The sequence below is a fragment of the Cyprinodon tularosa genome, unplaced genomic scaffold (assembly GCF_016077235.1).
Source record: "Cyprinodon tularosa strain WSP-4 unplaced genomic scaffold, ASM1607723v1 ctg774, whole genome shotgun sequence".
Classification (NCBI taxonomy): Eukaryota; Metazoa; Chordata; class Actinopteri; order Cyprinodontiformes; family Cyprinodontidae; genus Cyprinodon; species Cyprinodon tularosa.
In genome coordinates, this window is record NW_024039534.1 from 102,334 (window position 1) to 125,335 (window position 23,002).

General features: G+C 41.6%; 1 protein-coding gene across 7 annotated transcripts in view; it reads left to right on the forward strand.

The window, feature by feature from the left end:
* The window catches only part of pleca (plectin a), a 154,195-nt gene that overhangs the window by 21,929 nt on the left and 109,264 nt on the right, over positions 1 to 23,002 (forward strand). For 5 of the 7 annotated variants that reach the window (XM_038270716.1, XM_038270719.1, XM_038270717.1 and 2 more), the window contains one exon: positions 3,572 to 3,785. In XM_038270716.1, coding sequence (XP_038126644.1) covers positions 3,572 to 3,785 — 214 coding nt within the window. Of the gene's footprint in view, positions 1 to 3,571; positions 3,786 to 12,633; positions 12,815 to 23,002 lie in introns of those variants that run through there. The other 2 variants (XM_038270728.1, XM_038270731.1) reach the window with 1 other exon arrangement.

The following is a 23,002-nucleotide window of genomic DNA, read 5'->3' on the forward strand; positions in this document are numbered from 1 at the left end:
TGTCTTTAATCAGTCTTTGTTATGTCTTTAGACTGTCTTTAATCAGTCTTTGTTATGTCTTTAGACTGTCTTCGGTTTTTAGTGAGTCTTTAGTCTGTCTTTAATCAGTCTTTGTTATGTCTTTAGACTGTCTTCAGTTTTTAGTGAGTCTTTAGTCTCTCTTTAATCAGTCTTTATTGTCTTTAGACTGTCTTCAGTCTTTAGTGAATCTTTAGTCTGTCTTTAATCCGTCTTTATTATGTCTTTATACTGTCTTCAGTCTTTAGTCTGTCTTTAGTCTGTCTTTAGTCTGTCTTTAATCCGTCTTTATTATGTCTTTAGTCAGTCTTTAGTCTGTCTTTAATCCGTCTTTATGTCTTTATACTGTCTTCAGTCTTTAGTCTGTCTTTAATCCATCTTTATTATGTCTTTAGACTGTCTTCAGTCTTTAGTCTTACTTTAGTCTGTCTTTAATACATCTTTAGTCAGTCTTTAGTCTGTCTTTAGTCTGTCTTTAATCAGTCTTTAGTCTGTCATTAATCCGTCTTTATTATGTCTTTAGACTGTCTTCAGTCTTTAGTCTGTCTTTAGTCTGTCTTTAATCAGTCTTTAGTCTGTCATTAATCCGTCTTTATTATGTCTTTAGACTGTCTTCAGTCTTTAGTCTGTCTTTAGTCTGTCTTTAATCAGTCTTTAGTCTGTCTTTAATCCGTCTTTACTATGTTTTTAGACTGTCTTCCGTCTTTAGTGAGTTTTAGTCTGTCTTTAGTCAGTCTTTAGTCTGTCTTTAATCCATCTTTATTATGTCTTTAGACTGTCTTCAGTCTTTAGTCTTACTTTAGTCAGTCTTTAGTCTGTCTTTAATCCGTCTTTATGTCTTTATACTGTCTTCAGTCTTTAGTCTGTCTTTAATCCATCTTTATTATGTCTTTAGACTGTCTTCAGTCTTTAGTCTTACTTTAGTCTGTCTTTAATACATCTTTAGTCAGTCTTTAGTCTGTTTTTAGTCCGTCTTTAGTCTGTCTTTATTCAGTATTTACTCTGTCTTTAGTCTGTCTTTAATCCGTCTTTATTATGTCTTTATACTGTCTTCAGTCTTTAGTCTGTCTTTAGTCTGTCTTTAGTCTGTCTTTAATCCGTCTTTATTATGTCTTTAGTCAGTCTTTAGTCTGTCTTTAATCCGTCTTTATGTCTTTATACTGTCTTCAGTCTTTAGTCTGTCTTTAATCCATCTTTATTATGTCTTTAGACTGTCTTCAGTCTTTAGTCTTACTTTAGTCTGTCTTTAATACATCTTTAGTCAGTCTTTAGTCTGTTTTTAGTCCGTCTTTAGTCTGTCTTTATTCAGTATTTACTCTGTCTTTAGTCTGTCTTTAATCAGTCTTTAGTCTGTCTTTAATCCGTCTTTATTATGTCTTTAGCCTGTCTTCAGTCTTTAGTCTGTCTTTAGTCTGTCTTTAATCAGTCTTTATTATGTCTTTAGTCTGTCTTTAATCAGTCTTTAGTCTGTCATTAATCCGTCTTTATTATGTCTTTAGACTGTCTTCAGTCTTTAGTCTGTCTTTAGTCTGTCTTTAATCAGTCTTTAGTCTGTCATTAATCCGTCTTTATTATGTCTTTAGACTGTCTTCAGTCTTTAGTCTGTCTTTAGTCTGTCTTTAATCAGTCTTTAGTCTGTCTTTATTCCGTCTTTACTATGTTTTTAGACTGTCTTCCGTCTTTAGTGAGTTTTAGTCTGTCTTTAGTCTGTCTTTAGTCAGTCTTTAGTCTGTCTTTAATCCATCTTTATTATGTCTTTAGACTGTCTTCAGTCTTTAGTCTTACTTTAGTCAGTCTTTAGTCTGTCTTTAATCCGTCTTTATGTCTTTATACTGTCTTGAGTCTTTAGTCTGTCTTTAATCCATCTTTATTATGTCTTTAGACTGTCTTCAGTCTTTAGTCTTACTTTAGTCTGTCTTTAATACATCTTTAGTCAGTCTTTAGTCTGTTTTTAGTCCGTCTTTAGTCTGTCTTTATTCAGTATTTACTCTGTCTTTAGTCTGTCTTTAATCAGTCTTTAGTCTGTCTTTAATCCGTCTTTATTATGTCTTTAGCCTGTCTTCAGTCTTTAGTCTGTCTTTAGTCTGTCTTTAATCAGTCTTTATTATGTCTTTAGTCTGTCTTTAATCAGTCTTTAGTCTGTCATTAATCCGTCTTTATTATGTCTTTAGACTGTCTTCAGTCTTTAGTCTGTCTTTAGTCTGTCTTTAATCAGTCTTTAGTCTGTCATTAATCCGTCTTTATTATGTCTTTAGACTGTCTTCAGTCTTTAGTCTGTCTTTAGTCTGTCTTTAATCAGTCTTTAGTCTGTCTTTAATCCGTCTTTACTATGTTTTTAGACTGTCTTCCGTCTTTAGTGAGTTTTAGTCTGTCTTTAGTCTGTCTTTAGTCTGTCTTTAGTCTGTCTTTAGTCAGTCTTTAGTCTGTCTTTAATCCATCTTTATTATGTCTTTAGACTGTCTTCAGTCTTTAGTCTTACTTTAGTCTGTCTTTAATACATCTTTAGTCAGTCTTTAGTCTGTTTTAGTCCGTCTTTAGTCTGTCTTTATTCAGTATTTACTCTGTCTTTAGTCTGTCTTTAATCAGTCTTTAGTCTGTCTTTAATCCGTCTTTATTATGTCTTTAGCCTGTCTTCAGTCTTTAGTCTGTCTTTAGTCTGTCTTTAATCAGTCTTTATTATGTCTTTAGACTGTCTTTAGTCTGTCTTTAATCAGTCTTTAGTCTGTCATTAATCCGTCTTTATTATGTCTTTAGACTGTCTTCAGTCTTTAGTCTGTCTTTAGTCTGTCTTTAATCAGTCTTTAGTCTGTCATTAATCCGTCTTTATTATGTCTTTAGACTGTCTTCAGTCTTTAGTCTGTCTTTAGTCTGTCTTTAATCAGTCTTTAGTCTGTCTTTAATCCGTCTTTAGTCTGTCTTTAATCCGTTTTTACTATGTTTTTAGACTGTCTTTACTATGTTTTTAGACTGTCTTTACTATGTCTTTAGACTGTCTTCAGTCTTTAGTCTGTCTTTAGTCTGTCTTTAGTCAGTCTTTAGTCTGTCTTTAATCAGTCTTTAGTCAGTCTTTAATCCGTCTTTAGTCTGTCTTTAATCCGTCTTTACTATGTTTTTAGACTGTCTTCCGTCTTTAGTGAGTTTTAGTCTGTCTTTAGTCTGTCTTTAGTCTGTCTTTAGTCAGTCTTTAGTCTGTCTTTAGTCAGTCTTTAACTAGTTTCTCGAACCTTTGGCACGTTTTCGGTTCTGCTAATATCCAGTTTTTTCATGTTAAAGTTGTTCCCAGGTTGAACTCTAGACCCAGACTATTGGTTGGATTAAAAACATTTCTCAAACCAAACCTTCTTTAGTCAGTTAAGGAAGTTATTAGAAAAGCCCACATCTCCATGCCTCCACCTCTGTGCCTGGTGGTTGCTGTGTTTGGGTTCTGTCCATCGTGGTCAGATTGATCTTTTCTAACTTTATTCCTGCTTAGAACGGAGAGACCGACCTGATGCTTTGCTCCCTGCAGACGCTCCTCCTTCTCTGAACTCCTGATTGTCTTTTTCTGATGCAGAACATGGAGGAGCTGAAGGAGAAGCCCAGGAGGAGGCCTCTGGTCCGGGCTGCGTCAGAGGAGAGCTCCAGCGATCTGAGCTCCGTTAGCGGCTCGCCGTTTCCGGGCGACACGTTACCCTGGAACCTCCCTAAGCACCACCGCATGAAGCGCTCCAAGTCGGCCTCTGGAGACGTTCTGGAACCGGCGGAGAGGGCTGTGATCCGCATCGCAGGTGAGGCGCTGGCAGATCTATGCACCGCGTTTCTAAGCCAGGTCATGCTGTGACCTGGAGGAGCTCCATGAGCTGCAGCTGCTGGTTTCCTGTGGTTCTGGATCCAGACCCGTTGATGGGCTGAAGGTCCAAAAACTGCCCATAAAGTCCCTACATCAGTAGAAGAAGTCAATAATGTGAATAAAAGTAGGATTTGTGTTCCTGGTTTCAGCTCGTAGAAACGTGACATCAGATCTTCATCTGTTCAGAAGTTATGAAAACAGGAAGTTTCAACTTTATAATAATTCAAATCTGAATCAAATCTTAGATTTTTCTTTTTATGGAACGTTATCTGAGAAAGACGCGGTTCTGTTTGATCCGATGCGACGCTGCTGAGGATGATGATGGTCCTGCAGCTGCTGGGTTCAGGTTCACTGGTTCTGGATGCAGAAGGATCAGAATCACTGGTTCTGTTTGTCTGCAGGAATATTAAAATATGTCTGGGAGACGTTTGTGCTTCCAGACATGGCGACCGATTCTAAGGTTAACCCTTTATAGCGCATCAGTGAAATACTTTGGAAATCCACATTTCCAGCCAATAGTTTTATTGGAATCCAGGATAAGACCTTATTTCCTTTGGAACATTAAAAAATCTGGATATTCTGATGGTAAAAATTAATGTCAATGTAATAATAAGAGACGCCAACTTGCTTGAATATATTAAAAAAAATAACAAAAGTGCTTGTAGAAGAAATAAATGAAAAACACTCAGACAGTGAAAGAAACACATTTTATTGGTCCAACATAACCTTAGAGGCATTCATGCTGATACTGGCATCTACATTTTTAAGTTTATAAACCTAAATATAATTATTAACGAGGCTTATTAACTTTTTAACTTTTCAATTTGATATTTTCCTTTTTTTCTTTACTTGAAATGAAAAATAGAAGCACAGTCCAACGCGTGCATCTCAAATGTGAAACATACATCGTATTAACCGATCTATCTTCAAGTATCACAGGACAACCATCACCAAGACTTCTAGAATGCAGATTTACCGCCGTTGGTTATTAACACGGACGCCACAGTGACCGCTGCTGCGAACGTCCACACTCACCGCATCAGCACGGCTGCCTGATCTCACTGGTTCACGATTTCCAGCCCAAAACATGTTAATAAACCGCCTGGATTTACGAAATCTCGCCCAATTTGAACCAAAGTCTCTTGATCTCTTAGGCCATTAATCTATAGAAAAACATTTTTCACCCATAGACGACCGTCCTAAACTGCCAGATCGGGAAACATCCCAACCTGGCAACAATGCGCGGAAGACGGGAAACGTTAGCCTTTAGATGCTAAACCCCATCATGCACTGCAACATATTTTTTGCAAAATATTCAAACATAAATTCACCAAATATTAGAGGAAGATCGTAGTTTGGTTTAAAGAAAGCATTTTAGGTTTATTATAATTTAGTTTGTTTCTAGGATTTTACAAGGAAGGGCTATATATGCTGCATGCATCATTTAGGGAGTTAACATTGGATCACTGCTTCAGCTCCTTCAGTTATTTACTGTCACAGGAAGGAGCTGCAGCCGGTTTGGAGCCGCTATGATTGAAGGAGTGCCGGCCCTCGCACGCTGAGATTAGGACCGGCCCGGTTTGGAGTCTCAGAACCCAGAGCCAGGATGGCTCGGTCCTGGACTGCAGGTTCTGTTAACATGTGGGTCCCGGCTGGACTGGAAGCTTCAGTAATGTCTGGTTCTGATCCATAGAGCTGCTCAGTGCAGTAATCAGAACGGTCACTAGAGGGCAGCGTGGAGATCTAATCCTGCAGATCAGCTGCAGCTTCTTCTTCTGGACCTTCCTGCTGGAAGGTCTGCAATGAAACGGATCTCATTCAAAGCCCGGTTCTGCTGGTTTTAGGAGAGTTCTGCTCCGTTCCAGCCGCTATTCAGCATTCAGGCCGCTGCGTCCAGGAGGGGGGGGCTGCAGGCCCAGAGAACAGAAGCTGTTCTGCTTTGGTTTAATTAGTGGGAGCTGGACGGGGTCCATGAGGGAACCGGACCACAGGGGAACCGTCTCCCCGGGAGACATGGGGGGGGGGCGCTGTGGGATGTTTTGTAAGGACTGTTTTAGGAACAGCCTTCAAGCTGTTAGAGTTTGATCAGATCTCAGTTTGTCCGCTTTTTATTTGGCAGAAAGTTTCTATTTTTCATGATTTTTCGCCAAAAAACATTTAATTTTATTTCACACCATAAATTCCTCTCCTTTCTAACCAAAACAGCTTATGGGACAGTCTGCAGGTCATCATGCATGATTTTATTTTATTTTCACACCTCCAGGCTCCATCCCCGAATCTATGGAGACAAATTTATCCCATTATTATTCAAAGCAACGGTCCGTCTTTAGACTGTCGTTCAGTTTTTAGGTCAGGTTTCAAAAATGGACATTAGAGGAAATACTTCAAAAATGAAAAAAATAAAATAAAAGTTTTGCATGGAATTTTAAACTTGTATGAAAAAGATTAACATGTTTATACTGTTTGCTATTATTTTCAGATTTTATATTTCCAAATATTTCTTGAAATATTGTTTTAAATTTTATTTTTTAAACTGGAAAAAATTGAAATCTCAATAAGTCATTTTTTCTTAAGATAAGTGCATTGTTTCTTGAATTGAGGACATAAGTGTGAAACTTTGCCAATGAAACAAGACAATTTACATTTAAAATAAGAAAACCCAATTGCAGTCTTATTTCAAGTGCATATTATCTAATTATCTTATTCTAATAGTAGAAATACTCATTCCATTGGCAAACTATCTTATTTATCTTCTCAAATTAAAGGTAAATACACTTAATTTAAGAAATGTTGACTTATTTCTAGATCATTATCTTCTTGCAGTGTATAATTTATTTCCAAGTTTCCTTTTTTCCAAAAATGTAATTTTAGATTTTATTCTCCTAGTTTTATTTCTTTAAATCTTTTTAAAATGATTTTCATTCTTTTCTAAACCTGATTTACGGCTTTCCGCTTTCTACACTTCTGGTTGGTCCATTCGGGGACCAATAGAAATGCAAATCATAAAATTGAAAAATTAGAAAAAAAGTCTGAAAAATTGGTTGAACTTTTGCATACGAATCAATTATTCTAAAAAAAAAAATCTCTTGAAACATGTTTTTTTTTTCAATAATAGTGAATCAATTTTCTCTATATTATTCTGGCCCCAAAGCATGACCCCACCACCTCCGTGCTGATGCTACAGCTTTATGGGGATGGGTGTGATCTGGAACATCCAGGGCAGGGGGGGGGGATTTACCATTAGGCAATACTAGGCAGCTGCCAAGGGCCCCAAGTTCCTGGGGCCCCATAAAACTCTGTTTCCATGTATGGTTAATACAACTATTCCTTATTTGTGCGCATTAATTATGTTGTTGATAAAAATCCTTTTGCTAAAATGCCATCAGAACGCTGATAATATTAAGTGTGTCTCAGCCCCCCCCTTCAGTGTCCACCATATTGGATCAGTCCATTTGCTGCACATGTTCAGAAAGGTCCAAACAGACAGCAGCAAACCATTTGAAAACAAACCATGCAAAGAGCAGTGTTGCCAACTTAGCGCTTTAGTCGCTATATTTAGCCACTTTTCAGACCCCTCTAGCACTTTGATTTCTAAAAAGCTCCTAGCGCCAAATCTAGAGACTTTTTTCTGCTACTGGAGACTTTGGAGACAACATCTAAAAGCAGCGAACTCTGCTCTCCAGAGCGAGTAGATTGGTAACCCCGCCTCCTGCTCTCCTCTATCTTGTCTGCTGTCATGATTCATGCAGCTATTATTTCATCCAAATGAAAAATGGAGAACAGATAAGCAGATCATGGCTTGTCTACAGTGAAAAGAAGGACTGGGTTATTTACTTTGGCCTTTTTGGAAACATAGGAAGGAGCAATCAGCTAAGTGAGCTTAGTGCTTGGAAAAAATCTTTCATTCCTTTAGAGACAGCATGAAAAGTCAGCTGAGTACAAAACATAGAGAGGAAAACAAGAAGAAAAGGGACAAGAAGAGAGGGACACAACCTAGAACAGATAATGGATGTCTATTCTATTAACATTTCTCTATCTGGAGAATGGGGCTGCTCTATGTGTTGTCTTCTCAATTTAGAGGGGCCCCTGCCTGTCTTTGTCTAGGGCCCTACATTTCCTATCTCCGCCCCTGATCCAGTGCTGCCCAGCGTTCATTCATGCATGTCTGGTCTCACTGCAGTCGTCTGTGCTTGTGAGCGCTGGTGCTCTAAAAGTAGGTTAAAGGATCCGACACCCTGACAGTTTATGGGTCTCCAGAGGAAGCAGCAGCTTCAAAGACCCTGATCTGTGATGGCATTTTAGCTGCTGCTCTCTTTAATCCAAAGATTTAATATCCACAAACCCGTCTGTGCTCTGAATCGACCACAGATCAATGAATCAATTAAGTTTTCTTTAATTGGGCTCCCCGGGTTAACGGAGTATCACGGCTGAGATCCACTGAGCTCAGAGACACAGATCCATCATGACTTTAACTGATTACCAAAGAATTAAATCCAATCTGCAGCATAACCATAGAGATACCCTGGGGGGTTCAGCTTAACGGCAGCTAGCTTAGCTTAGCTTTACTAGAGCATAGATGGATCATTGAAAGTGGAGGACGTTTCTTCTTACATTTTTATCCTGTGATGGAGGAAAGGAAGCTGATTCCGGCTTCCAGGATCAGGGATCAGTTCAGCTGTCGTTTATAAATCCTGCATCAAACTGCTCATTTCCAGGAATAGACGGCCATCTTTTTCTGCCCACTTTCAGGCGTATATCTGTGGTGAGCTGCGGTTTCAGACAGTCACCTTTCTCACCGCCGTTCTTTAAAAATGGCCGAGAATCAGAAGAGAGAAAGTGTCTACGAAGCGTATCTTGTCTCTACCCGATCCGTCCCGGAAGCGCGATCCGTCCCGTGCATCCACGAACAGATGTAATTAATTATAAATAATTTAATCCTGGGACTAAAATGACTTATTTCTGTCCTTAACGCGCTAAAGAATGCTAATACACATCTTTAAAAGATGTTTTAGGAATTTTGTGAGACAATTTGATGCTTTTAAACAGCTTCTCTGACGTCATCATGGGACACGCTCAGAGCAGTAAATCTGATTAAAACATGTTTATCTGCATTTTAGATGTTTCTTTCTTTAGATTACACTTTTTATATACCATAATATTAACACAAAAAGAAAAAAGAAAACTCGAAAAAATGAGATTTACGTTTCAATCCAAAGCTGATAAAGTTAGCTCCTGGAAGTAGCGTAGCATCCCATTTCCTGTACAGATCAGGGACAGAGGGATAAAACTGAAAGGATTTTAAGGCATTTTTTTCTCAGGAAATACATTATTAACCTTTAACACATTATAATTTAGTACGCTTACTATTTTTAGGGAGGTAAAACATCATAAAGTTCTTTTTCACACAATAAAATCGAGGATGACCTGGACGGATATCTGGATGCGCCGGACGGATCGTGCTTCCGGGACGGATCGGGTAGTGACGTATCTGAAGAAAGGAAAAGCCTCAGAAGAGGCAGATATATCCCAGAATGCTTTGTGTGGAGAGCACTCCTCGCAAGGCATTATGGGATTTGCTGTCATAGCGGCCCACTGTTACTAGTAACAAAGATGGCGCTAAAGAGCTAAAAGCAGTCATCATCTGTCTGAACGGTCAGTTAACTGAGTTCACTATAAAGTTCACTATAGAGTCCCCGCTGTATGTGGACGCAGTAAGCTTGTATGAGCTATGACAACATCTATTTATATATATATATAGATATATAGATATATATGTATATATAGATTGGTAATATTGACGTATAGTTATATATAATCACACACGTATTTATTTATAATATTTCAAAATCTATAAATACAGATCTACATCCAAAAGCAACAGTCTGTATGGTGTGACGGCTATAAACGGTGAAAAACAAAGTTCATGCAAAGCAAATCAAGGTTCACTTCAACAGACGTTAACTACTTTCTGCCACACACAATATGGCGGACACGTGCGAACCTGCGCCCGTCGAGGCGTCTGCGTATACATGTCTGTGCCTCTGACCTCTTTTATCACTTTCGCTCTACACAGTAGTTTTCTCTGTTATGAATTAAGGCCACTTCTACGCCACCAGGATGCAGCAACCGCCTCCCAGCACTGGGGGCAGCACTGAGGTGGTTTTAGTTTCACATCTAATGTGGAACTAAAGAGACTCGCATGAAAAACCTACAAAAAAACCTCCGTTAAAAGAGAGCGTTGATGCAGTCTCAATGAAAATAGGTGGATTTGGGGTGAGTTTCTTTTTAAAGTTATCATTTTGATTTTGGACGATGATTAAAACTAATATTTGGCACCAGCTGATCATGGATCCGTTCTTTTAGTGAAGCTGAATGAGGTCAGGTTTAGGTGGGCGGTTCCTGCTTTCAGCCTCTAACTCGGGTGGAGACGCTCTGACTGCTCTTCAATAATCCAGCCTTGAAATATCCGACACATTCCTGATGGGAAAGTTCATGTTGCCGAAACTCTCCCAGTTTCCCAAGATAGCTGAGCAAACAGTGACTCCCAGCACCCCACCCACCCACCCACACACCCACCCACCCACACACCCACCCACACAGACACCCACACAGACACAGCAAACTCAGCATCACAACCTGCAGCTCTCTGTTAGTGTTTTATTTGTCTTTTTATTTTTTATTTGATCAGTTTGGGGAAGTTATTTGTTACAGCTGTGGTAGACACACGGTCACCATGGTTACATGCACAGAATTTCATGATTTGATTCAAAAAGGTTCAACTGGTCCTTAAAACGGACCTGAACTGGACCTTAAAACGGACCTGAACTGGACCTTAAAACGGACCTGAACTGGACCTTAAAACGGACCTGAACTGGACCTTAAAACGGACCTGAACTGGTCCTTAAAACGGACCTGAACTGGACCTTAAAACGGACCTGAACTGGACCTTAAAACGGACCTGAACTGGTCCTTAAAACGGACCTGAACTGGTCCTTAAAACGGACCTGAACTGGACCTGAACTGGTCCTTAAAACGGACCTGAACTGGTCCTGAACTGGTCCTTAAAACGGACCTGAACTGGACCTGAACTGGTCCTTAAAACGGACCTGAACTGGTCCTTAAAACGGACCTGAACTGGTCCTTAAAACGGACCTGAACTGGACCTGAACTGGTCCTTAAAACGGACCTGAACTGGTCCTGAACTGGTCCTTAAAACGGACCTGAACTGGACCTGAACTGGTCCTTAAAACAGACCTGAACTGGTCCTTAAAACGGACCTGAACTGGACCTGAACTGGTCCTTAAAACTGACCTGAACTGGACCTGAACTGGTCCTTAAAATGGACCTGAACTGGACCTGAACTGGTCCTTAAAACTGACCTGAACTGGACCTGAACTGTTCCTTAAAACGGACCTGAACTGGTCCTTAAAACGGACCTGAACTGGACCTGAACTGGTCCTTAAAACTGACCTGAACTGGACCTGAACTGTTCCTTAAAACAGACCTGAACTGGTCCTTAAAACGGACCTGAACTGGACCTGAACTGGTCCTTAAAACAGACCTGAACTGGACCTGAACTGGTCCTTAAACGGACCTGAACTGGTCCTGCTCTTTTATTCAATTCAGTTTATTTCTATTGCACCAATTCACACGTCATCCCTCACATGTTCTAGATACAAATCAACCAGATCATCCAGTCAGATTGATTCAAAGTTTTCTATCTAAGGAAAACCAGCTGATTGCATCGACTCATTGACTCTTCAGCAATCCCTCACACTAAGCATGCTTGTAGCGACAGTGGAGAGGAAAAACTCCCTTTGAACAGGAAGAAACCTCCAGCAGAACCAGGCTCAGTGTGAGCGGCCATCTGCTGAGGCCCACTGGGGTTCAAGGAGACAGAAGCAGACATAGAAAAAGAAGCATAGATACAAAAGGCAACTGTCAACCAGCTCCACAGGCGGCCCCGTCCAGGAAACACACAGCCAGGCAGACGAGCTCCGAGCCAGCTCCCATGTCAGAGGATGAAGAGAGCACATCCAGTTAGTCACAGTCAGAGAAACAGGACTACACTGGAAAACAGGCTCCAACATGCTACATATACATATATTAATGAGAGTAATTGGTTCTTTTTATTACCATTATTTCTTAGAGCATTAAAAAGCATTAATATAGAGTACTAATTCCTGTATAAACCCTGTGTTAAGATTTCCCTTCCTGCAGATTATTAATTCCTTAAAACTTCTAAACTTTATGAGGATCCGGATCATTTTCTGCAAGTTTTCTTGTTTTTTTTCCTCCTTGGTTGTTTTTCAGTCGTGCAGAGAAAACGATCCTCCGTCATTCAGGCTGGTATCACCATGAACGGGACCCGCTTGGCCCAGTTTCAGCAGCGACAGGAACTGAAATAACCTCCCACATTGCTGTGTGTGTGTGTACCTGTCTAGCCCTCAGAGTGAGGACCAGTTGTTGCAAAGTGAGGACATTTTCCCGGTCCTCACATGCTATTTTGCTAATGGTTAGCTTTGGGGCTACGGCTATTGGTTAGGGTGAGGAATGCGTTGGTAATGGCTAGGTTATGGTTAGGGCATAGAAAGGGTTAAAATGACTGAAACTCAATGGGAGTCCTCAGTACGATGGCAGAACGAGTATGTGTGTGTGTGTGTGTGTGGGGGGGGGGGTGCGTGCCTCTGTGCCTTTAAGGGGAGGGCTGGTTGTGTGTGAGTTTCTGAAACAGGAGGTGTTGGAGGGGTGTGGTGGGGTCCTGTGATTTACGCAGCGTGTGGCGAACAGACAGCTGGGCTTCTATCAGCACTGAGGAGAAACAGGTTGGAAAGTTTGAAGGAAGACAGACGAGTCCCTGATCCAGCAGCCAGGTCATGTCCGTGTCCATCAGGAACCCGGGACAGCGCCAGCCGGACGAGCAGGACTATGTCCGAGCCTACGAGAACGTCAGAGAGAAATATAAAGGTAACGGAGACGCACCTTTAGGGCGACAGGTGGGCGACCTCCTGCCTGAACGCCGGGTTCTGCTGCAGGTTGGAGGTTCTGTCAGGATCCCATAGGGGGAGGTTTAGGGGAGGCTGTTCTGGTTGGACGTCATGGAGGCAGCGTGCCGGGGTCTGGGTGGAGCTAGCGTGTGGCAGAACCCTCCAACCTGCAACCACAGCACTGTTGGTGGTGAAGCTGCAGCTTGCTTCACTTCCTGCTGACGCTTCAGTTCGTGCCACGCTGCCGACCGCACGGCGGAAACAATCAGTGGCTTCCACTGCTGAGAAATGAGGCGCCGCATCCTCCGGTGATCAGAACGCCGCGCTGATAGAGGCAGCAGGTCTCCTGATGGAGGACAGGTTCTGATGGAGGACAGGTCTCCTGATGGAGGACAGGTTCTGATGGAGGACAGGTTCTGATGGAGGACAGGTTCTGATGGAGGACAGGTTCTGATGGAGGACAGGTCTCCTGATGGAGGACAGGTTCTGATGGAGGACAGGTTCTGATGGAGGACAGGTTCTGATGGAGGACAGGTTCTGATGGAGGACAGGTTCTGATGGAGGTTCCTCCACTGAGAGTCAGGAGATGGCCTGATGCACCGTGGCCTTAGGAAGCTTGGTTAGGATGCTGAGAGGAAGGAAGGAAGGAAGGAAGGAAGGAAGGAAGGAAGGAAGGAAGGAAGGAAGGAAGGAAGGAAGGAAGGAAGGAAGGAAGGAAGGAAGGAAGGAAGGAAGGATTTTCTTTTAATAAAACGTCCTTTTATAAAACGATTCAATAATGAAACAAAAATCCAGACGATCAGATCTAAAGGAGCCTTCAGGTCAACGGGGTCCAATCTTTGCCATGGGGCAAAAAATGTCCCCCTGAAGAAACTCAGGGACAAATATTTAGATTTATATTCATGAAATACATAAAACAAGGAACATCCTCCATCCACGGAGGATGGATGATGTGAAATCTTAAAATCTGTGTTTTATTTTGTAATCTTCTGCAGGCCAGTTAGTTATACGTCAGCCCCCGAGCCTCCTCAGCTGGCTCCTTTTGGCGTGGAGGAGCAGAGACTCTTCTCCGAGCTCCTCTTGGGTAACTGAGCTCCTCACCCGATCTTGAAAGGTGCGCCCAGCCACCCTGCAAAGGATTTCAGCCGCTTGTATTCGCGATCTTGTCCTTTGGGCCATTACCCAGATCTGATGACCTTAGGTGAGGGTGGGAACGTAGATCGATCAGTAAATCATGAGCTTTGCCCCCCCGACTCTGCTCCCTCTGCATCACGACAGTCGGATACAGCGACCGCATCACTGCCGACGCCGCGCCGATCCGTCCATCGATCTAACGCTCCGTCCGTCCCTCACTCCTCCACATTATCACACAGTGTTTATATGAAGGAAACAAAAAGTCAACGTTCTGTGAAAAAGCGATGAATAAATGACTGCAGATCTGAAATCAGAGCTTTAGAGGTTTAGAAATAAAACGATAACAAAAGAGATAAAACCTTTTTAGATGTAGCTTTTCCAGACGCGCCTCCCTCCTTTAATTAACCGGATCATCTGTCAGTTCGTTAGTGAACCTGCTGGACGTTTCCTTCCTTTTTGCTGTTAAATAAAACTAAAATAAATAAAAAAATGACTGAAAAAAGGGAATAATCTGCATCAAGAACCTGATTAAAATCAAGGGCCACATAAATCCCCTCAGCGGGCTGTGAAGGGCCCCCGGGCCAGCCTTTGGTCTCCGTCTTCTTTCAGCTCCATTTATTTTATTTAATCATAATTTCCCTTGATGATCAATGAAGTTTTTTGTAATTTGAACTAATTTGATTTAGAATTCAGCCGATATGTTTGCTTTTTTTAGGCCATTATCACTTCTTCTTTCTCCGTTTATATAATATATATTATATATATATAATATAATCTGCTTAATAAACATTAATTAACAAACTAAAAGCTGCTGAACGCAACAAAGAATCAGAGAAATCAGGAAAATCCAAGAGAAACAAAACATAATATGAGCTAAAATATAAAATATCGTCTTCTGATGCTAATATGAATCGGTTCTTCTTCAGACCGGATGGACGGTTCCATGTTTTCATGATCTCCAAACATGGAGGCCTTCAGTCATGGATGACCTCCAAGCTGCTGCTGCTCAGGAAACGATGAACAGGACTGATATTTTCCTTTGATTTTAGACTCAGAGGATCTGAGCTTTGCTTCTGACCTGCTGAACCATCCAGAGGAAGCTGAGGTCATTGAAGGAACAGCAGCATCTCAGGATTCAGACTCTTTATCTGAGCTCCTGCTGACGTAGCAACATGTTTCAGATAATGACTTATTGATGAAACATTTCTGTAGGTCTGATTAATCTCTGCTCTCTGCTGACATGAGATGTTCGTGGGACGGTTTGTCTTTTCAGGGATTCAGCTTCAGATCTTCTGACTGTTTTTCATGTGAAAGAAGCAAAGGGAGCAGGCGTGAATAGAGGGAAGCTTTTTGTTCATCTGTCCTGACTAGAGTTGGGAATGGATAAGATTTTCACGATTCCGATTCCCTTATCGATCCTGTGAAACAATTTGATTCCTTATCGATTCCTTATCGATCCTGTGAAACGATTCGATTCCTTATCGATTCCCTTATCGATCCTGTGACACGATTCGATTCCTTATCGATCTTGGAAACGATTCGATTCCTTATCGATCCTGTGAAACAATTTGATTCCTTATCGATTCCTTATCGATCTTGTGAAACGTTTCGATTCCTTATCGATTCCCTTATCGATCCTGTGAAACGATTCGATTCCTTATCGATTCCCTTATCGATCCTGTGAAACGATTCGATTCCTTATCGATTCCCTTATCGATCCTGTGAAACGATTCGATTCCTTATCGATTCCCTTATCGATTCCCTTATCGATCCTGTGAAACGATTCGATTCCTTATCGATTCCCTTATCGATCCTGTGAAACGATTCGATTCCTTATCGATTCCCTTATCGATCCTGTGAAACGATTGGATTCCTTATCGATTCCCTTATCGATCCTGTGAAACGATTCGATTCCTTATCGATTCTGTGAAACGATTGGATTCCTTATCGATTCCCTTATCGATTCTGTGAAACGATTGGATTCCTTATAGATTCCCTTATCGATTCTGTGAAACGATTTGATTCCTTATCGATTCCCTTATCGATTCTGTGAAACGATTGGATTCCTTATCGATTCCTTATCGATTCTGTGAAACGATTTGATTCCTTATCGGTTCCCTTATCGATCCTGTGAAACGATTGGATTCCTTATCGATTCTGTGAAACGATTTGATTCCTTATCGATTCCCTTATCGATCCTGTGAAACGATTTGATTCCTTATCGATTCCTTAGCGATTCTGTGAAACGATTCGATTCCTTATCGATTCCCTTATCGATTCTGTGAAACGATTGGATTCCTTATCGATTCCCTTATCGATTCTGTGAAACGATTTGATTCCTTATCGATTCCTTATCGATTCTGTGAAACGATTCGATTCCTTATCGATTCCTTTATCGATTCTGTGAAACGATTGGATTCCTTATCGATTCCCTTATCGATTCTGTGAAACGATTTGATTCCTTATCGATTCCTTATCGATCTTGTGAAACGATTCGATTCCTTATCGATTCCCTTATCGATTCCCTTATCGATCTTGGAAACGATTGGATTCCTTATAGATTCCCTTATCGATCCTGTGAAACGATTCGATTCCTTATCGATTCCCTTATCGATCCTGTGAAACGATTCGATTCCTTATCGATTCCCTTATCGATCCTGTGAAACGATTGGATTCCTTATCGATTCCCTTATCGATCCTGTGAAACGATTCGATTCCTTATCGATTCTATGAAACGATTGGATTCCTTATCGATTCCCTTATCGATTCTGTGAAACGATTTGATTCCTTATCGATTCCCTTATCGATTCTGTGAAACGATTGGATTCCTTATCGATTCCTTATCGATTCTGTGAAACGATTTGATTCCTTATCGGTTCCCTTATCGATCCTGTGAAACGATTGGATTCCTTATCGATTCTGTGAAACGATTTGATTCCTTATCGATTCCCTTATCGATCCTGTGAAACGATTTGATTCCTTATCGATTCCCTTATCAATCCTGTGAAACGATTTGATTCCTTATCGATTCCTTAGCGATTCTGTGAAACGATTCGATTCCTTATCGATTCCCTTATCGATTCTGTGAAACGATTGGATTCCTTATCGATTCCCTTATCGATTCTGTGAAACGATTTGATTCCTTATCGATTCCTTATCGATTCTGTGAAACGATTCGATTCCTTATCGATTCCTTATCGATCCTGTGAAACGATTCGATTCCTTATCGATTCCCTTATCGATTCTGTGAAACGATTCGATTCCTTATCGATTCCCTTATCGATTCTGTGAAACGATTCGATTCCTTATCGATTCCCTTATCGATCCTGTGAAACGATTCGATTCCTTATCGATTCCCTTATCGATTCTGTGAAACGATTGGATTCCTTATCGATTCCCTTATCGATTCTGTGAAACGATTGGATTCCTTATCGATTCCCTTATCGATTCTGTGAAACGATTCGATTCCTTATCGATTCCCTTATCGATTCTGTGAAACGATTCGATTCCTTATCGATTCCCTTATCGATCCTGTGAAACGATTCGATTCCTTATCGATTCCCTTATCGATCCTGTGAAACGATTCGATTCCTTATCGATTCCCTTATCGATTCTGTGAAACGATTCGATTCCTTATCGATTCCCTTATCGATTCTGTGAAACGATTCGATTCCTTATCGATTCCTTATCGATCCTGTGAAACGATTCGATTCCTTATCGATTCCCTTATCGATTCTGTGAAACGATTCGATTCCTTATCGATTCCCTTATCGATTCTGTGAAACGATTCGATTCCTTATCGATTCCCTTATCGATCCTGTGAAACGATTCGATTCCTTATCGATTCCCTTATCGATTCTGTGAAACGATTGGATTCCTTATCGATTCCCTTATCGATTCTGTGAAACGATTGGATTCCTTATCGATTCCCTTATCGATTCTGTGAAACGATTCGATTCCTTATCGATTCCCTTATCGATTCTGTGAAACGATTCGATTCCCTTATCGATCCTGTGAAACGATTCGATTCCTTATCGATTCCCTTATCGATCCTGTGAAACGATTCGATTCCTTATCGATTCCCTTATCGATTCTGTGAAACGATTCGATTCCTTATCGATTCCCTTATCGATTCTGCGAAACGATTCGATTCCTTATCGATTCCCTTATCGATTCTGTGAAACGATTCGATTCCTTATTGATTCCCTTATCGATTCTGCGAAACGATTCGATTCCTTATCGATTCCCTTATCGATTCTGTGAAACGATTAGATTCCTTATCGATTCCCTTATCGATTCTGCGAAACGATTCGATTCCTTATCGATTCCCTTATCGATCCTGTGAAACAATTCGATTCCTTATCGATTCCCTTATTCCCATCCGTTTAGTGAAAAAGCATTACTGTACAATTTGGGGAAATAAACTCATCTCCCCCTGATTTAAATAAACGAGCGTACTTTTCTCTCGCTCCCTGAACTGCGGAGCAACTTGGTAGCATGTTTAATAACCCCAAAGAGAGAAAGGAAACTGGTTTATTTCCAGAAATGGCTTCTGATTTACAGGAACCACTTTAAGCTCAGATAGTGATAGAAAACTAGCTACTAACCAGAGTTTCCTTCCATGCCGGTCGTAACTTTAGCTTCTGTCTGGAAGCATCAGAAACACGGCATTTGTTAAAATCTATGCCATGCTGTGTGCGCAGGTGTTTCTACATGTGGGATGCATTTCCTCCCGCGGATGTTATCGCCACTTTCCAATGATTGCAAAGTGCCATGTTTCCATCTTTCTCCTCCTTAAAATGAAGCCAATTTTTCGATCGCTTGGACCGCTTTTGTTTTGCTTTTCTAGACTTACGCCTGGTCACCTTGTTCTTGCTTACTGAATGCTGTGTGCATTAAGAGAATCGTTAAGCGAGCTGCCAAACGGTGCCATGGAATTGGAACCGGTTTTACTCAGGAACCGGTTTTCAGTTCCCATCCCCCGGTCCTGACAGGTTTGGTTCCTGGAGGTGGATCTGCGTATTTCTGAGGACCGTTTAACCTTCATCCCTTTCTGTCTGCAGCAGGAAGTTAAACGCTTGACAAGTTGAACTGTTTGACAAGTGAAACGCTCACACCAAGCATGCTTGTAGCGACAGTGGAGAGGAAAAACTCCCTTTGAACAGGAAGAAACCTCCAGCAGAACCAGGCTCAGTGTGAGCGGCCATCTGCTGAGGCCCACTGGGGTTCAAGGAGACAGAAGCAGACATAGAAAAAGAAGCATAGATACATAAAACCATTTCTGCTGTTTGGGGTCACGGTTCTGCTGAGGACCCAGAAGTCCTCATAGTGGACCACAGTCTCTGTTGCTGCAGAACCAGCCCAGGCCATCAGCTCCCTCCGCCGTGCTCTACGCTGCCGTGAGATCAGAAGGATTCAGGTTAGAACGGCGATAAAACCAGAACCCAAACCAATAAAGTTCAGGGTTTAATCAAACATCACAGCGGAACGTCTTCAGACTCCATCTTCATGTGAGGCTGAATGTTCAGAGGATCTCTGGAAGATCTACAACCGTCTTCTGTGAGTCACTATCCCAGCTCCAGTATGCAGCCCCCCCCCCCCACTACCGCATGCCACAGATCAGTTTCATGCAACCTGACTCCTCGTTCAAAAATAGTGAAGGTTCTCGTCTGCTTGCTCCGTGGCAGCCGGGGGGGGGGGTATAGTTTCCGTAATTCTGTGGGAGGAGCCTCTTTTATTTGTTGGTTTAAATCATGATAAACAGAGAACCTGTTCTGACAGGCGAGGTTTGAGCTGGAAGATGGAGAGGATTCCTGATCGCTGACCTTCTGTCAACGATTTTCAGCCATATCAGCGTTTTCATTTGGCTGCAGCTGCAGAACAAAACCCTGAATCCTTCTGCTGCCGCTTGATTGAAATGTTTCTGAACATTTTTAGTTTTAGATGAAAACTATGAAAAAACATTTTCAACCTGAAGAATCAACCTGGGTTCTCCGGAGAACCCAGGTTGATTCTTCAGTGTTTTTTTTTTTCCTCCCTTCGTTGACTTTCTGCTGCAGAAGTTAATTTAAACATAATTTATTGCATTTAAACAAATAAAGACAATTAATAAGGAGGCTCAATGAAATAATAATGATCTAAAAATTATGAATTATCTTAGCCTGACGTAGTCCGACTCAATTCTAGTCAGAATATGAGTCTGATGCTGCTCCATAGAGCTGTGATTATGGGGCGTGTTTCGAACGAACCAGGAAAAAAAATGCCTCTGCACTCAATTGGATAGACCTACAACCAATAAGAGCAACGGAGTGCGTGACGTATGTTAAGCGAGGCATAGTTGTTGTCCACAAAAATCAAAGCGTGCAGTTTCGCGTTTCTCTGTTCCTCTTTTAAAATTAATTTGCTGTCGATATCTTCTAGAACAGACCTAATAGCAGAATCTACTCACCCAAACTCTCCAGCGGCAGCCATTATTGTTGTCACCCTAGCGCGCTTTGGTCACGTGGTTGATTACGTTACTGTTGATCATCTGTCCATCATCGTATAAAGCCCGCCCTGACAATTTGATTGGATCGCCTGACAGTGGGCTTTAATACTCGCGCTACTATGGAGCAGAGCCAGACCGAACTTCCCCGAACTCAAACCTTGTGGGCGGGACTAAGTTCTGACTGGCACCCAGGCTAGAATTATCTAATATAATCCTCAAATATCAACTCCAGTCTTTACATCCATAGTTCGATCTGAGGTGTTTCTATTATAGATGAGTGAGTGGGCGGGGCTAAAGTTCCTCTACACTCAGCCGTCTTTCTACATAATAAAATAATTCAGGTAAATAATATGTTTAAATAAATGCTTTAATAAATGCATCTCAATATTTATTAAATATTATAATTAACTGGACCTTATTTTATTTAAAATTTAAGAACTTAAAGTTGTAGGGAAAGGCGAAATAACTCTTATTTTTCACTTTTACCCGATGTATTCCAGCATCCGGCTGCCACGCACGTGGGCATTGTCGGTTTAAAGTCGTAGGGAAGCGGTTGTTCCAACCATTGCATTTCTGAATTCTCTCGAGTGGTGCCCGACTTTACTAACCTGACTCCGTCAGATGGATTTGCTCCGCATATCCATCTGGAAACCTTCCGTTGAAGTAATTTTGGGAAGGGGCGAAAATACTGGTTAGCTGATTGGCCTATGTTGGTGATAGACGGGCCAAATAAACCAATCAGATCAACAAAGCATATGACGTACTAACAGAGCGACGACGAAGAGGAGCCAATTGATAGATCAAACTCTTGGTGAAACCAGTCGGGAGAAGAGCAAAAACATCTTTTCCTCTGAGAAAAGCCTCCAGAGCAGTGTTTTGCTCTTCTTTCAGTGAAGAAATACTCTGTAATTCCCATAAAACTTGCTCGATAGCCACGCTAACGCTAGTTTCATCGGCTGAAGCTGCCATGTTCTTTAGACTGAACTGTCGCGCTTCTCGTTGCGTCACACCTCAACCCGCCTCAAAGCCAACGCTGATTGGACGTTCGTTTGGTGAACGGCTCCAAATTTTCTTTAACGGAGAGTCTCCAGACTGATCTGCGAGTGAAACCTTGAAAGCTCGCGAGATCAGGATGGTCTCACGAGGCTACGACTTTACACGAGTGAATAAAGTGAATGTGATTGGTCGATTATCAAGGGGGCGGGATTGTTGTGGCGGAAGGTTCTCAAGCAAGTTTGATTGTGGTCGGTTTGCCGGAAGCATCTTGCTAACCAGTTAGCATCTTAGTGCTAGCAGGTTCCCAATGGGAAATTCCATTGGGATATTTAATTACTTACTGAAACATTTCATGTTTTATTTATATTTATTCTGTCCATCTTCAGTCAAAGGCTTCTCCAGATCCTCTGCATTGAATTACATTTTTTTATATATATTTTTTCTATTTTGTCCCTTTTATCCCTCCATATAATGACATGGATAAAGAAAACAGTTTGACTTGGTGCTGTTGGGTTAAATAGAAAATGTAATCTGCATAATCTTCTGTTTACTGAGATTAAAAACGGTAATTTTGAGATAAAAAGTCCAACTTTATGGAAAACTAAATGATGAAATCAGGTGACGATGAAGAACTTCAGCTGCTCGACCTGGATCTGGTGGAAAAGCTGCCGTCAGTCAACATGATTCCAGATGTTTAACATACAGATGATGCTTCCTTTGTGAGCGGATCTAAGTGAAGGATCCTGATCTGATCTGGAGTTGTCCTGTTGGAGCAGCAGGAAGCTGCTGAAACGGATTCCTGCTGGAGCCCAGGATTAACGTCCTCCCAGAGCTGGAGAGCCAGGAGCAGCTGACGTGATTAACTCTGGGAAACGCTCCTCGTCTCGGGTTTCTCCTGGACTCAGAATGAGATGAGCTTTTATTTTGAAGTTCTTGGTGTCATGGATCCACCTGAGCAGCCCCGCTACAGGAACTGATTCTGATCCAAAGATCTTTCTAATTCAGAGATGGATGCTAGCTATTAGCAGTTAGCTGCAATGGAGTCACAGCTAAACATCAACAACTGGTCACAGTTGGGTTCTGGTCTGGTTCTGGTCTAGGTCTGGTTCTGGTCTGGGTCTGGGTCTGGTTCTGCTCTGGTTTTAGTTACAGTTGGGTTCTGTTCTGGTCACAGTTGGGTTCTGGTTCTGGTCACAGTTGGGTTCTGGTCTGGTTCTGGTTTTGTTCTGGTTCTGGTCACAGCTGGGTTCTGGTTCTGGTCTGGTTCTGGTTCTGGTTCTGGGAGACCTTTCCTCCTGGATCTGCTGTTGCTTCTGTTTTATTATCAGATCAGAACTTTTCCTGCTGCTGGACCTGAAACTGGATCCTATTGATCTCAGACGCTCTGCCTGCTTCCAGCTCGGGTCTGCAGAACGTCTCCTGGGAGGAGGAGGATGAGGATGATGATGGTGGTGATGATGATGATGGTGATGATGATGATGATGGTGATGATGATGGTGATGATGATGATGATGGTGATGATGATGATGATGGTGATGATGATGGTGATGA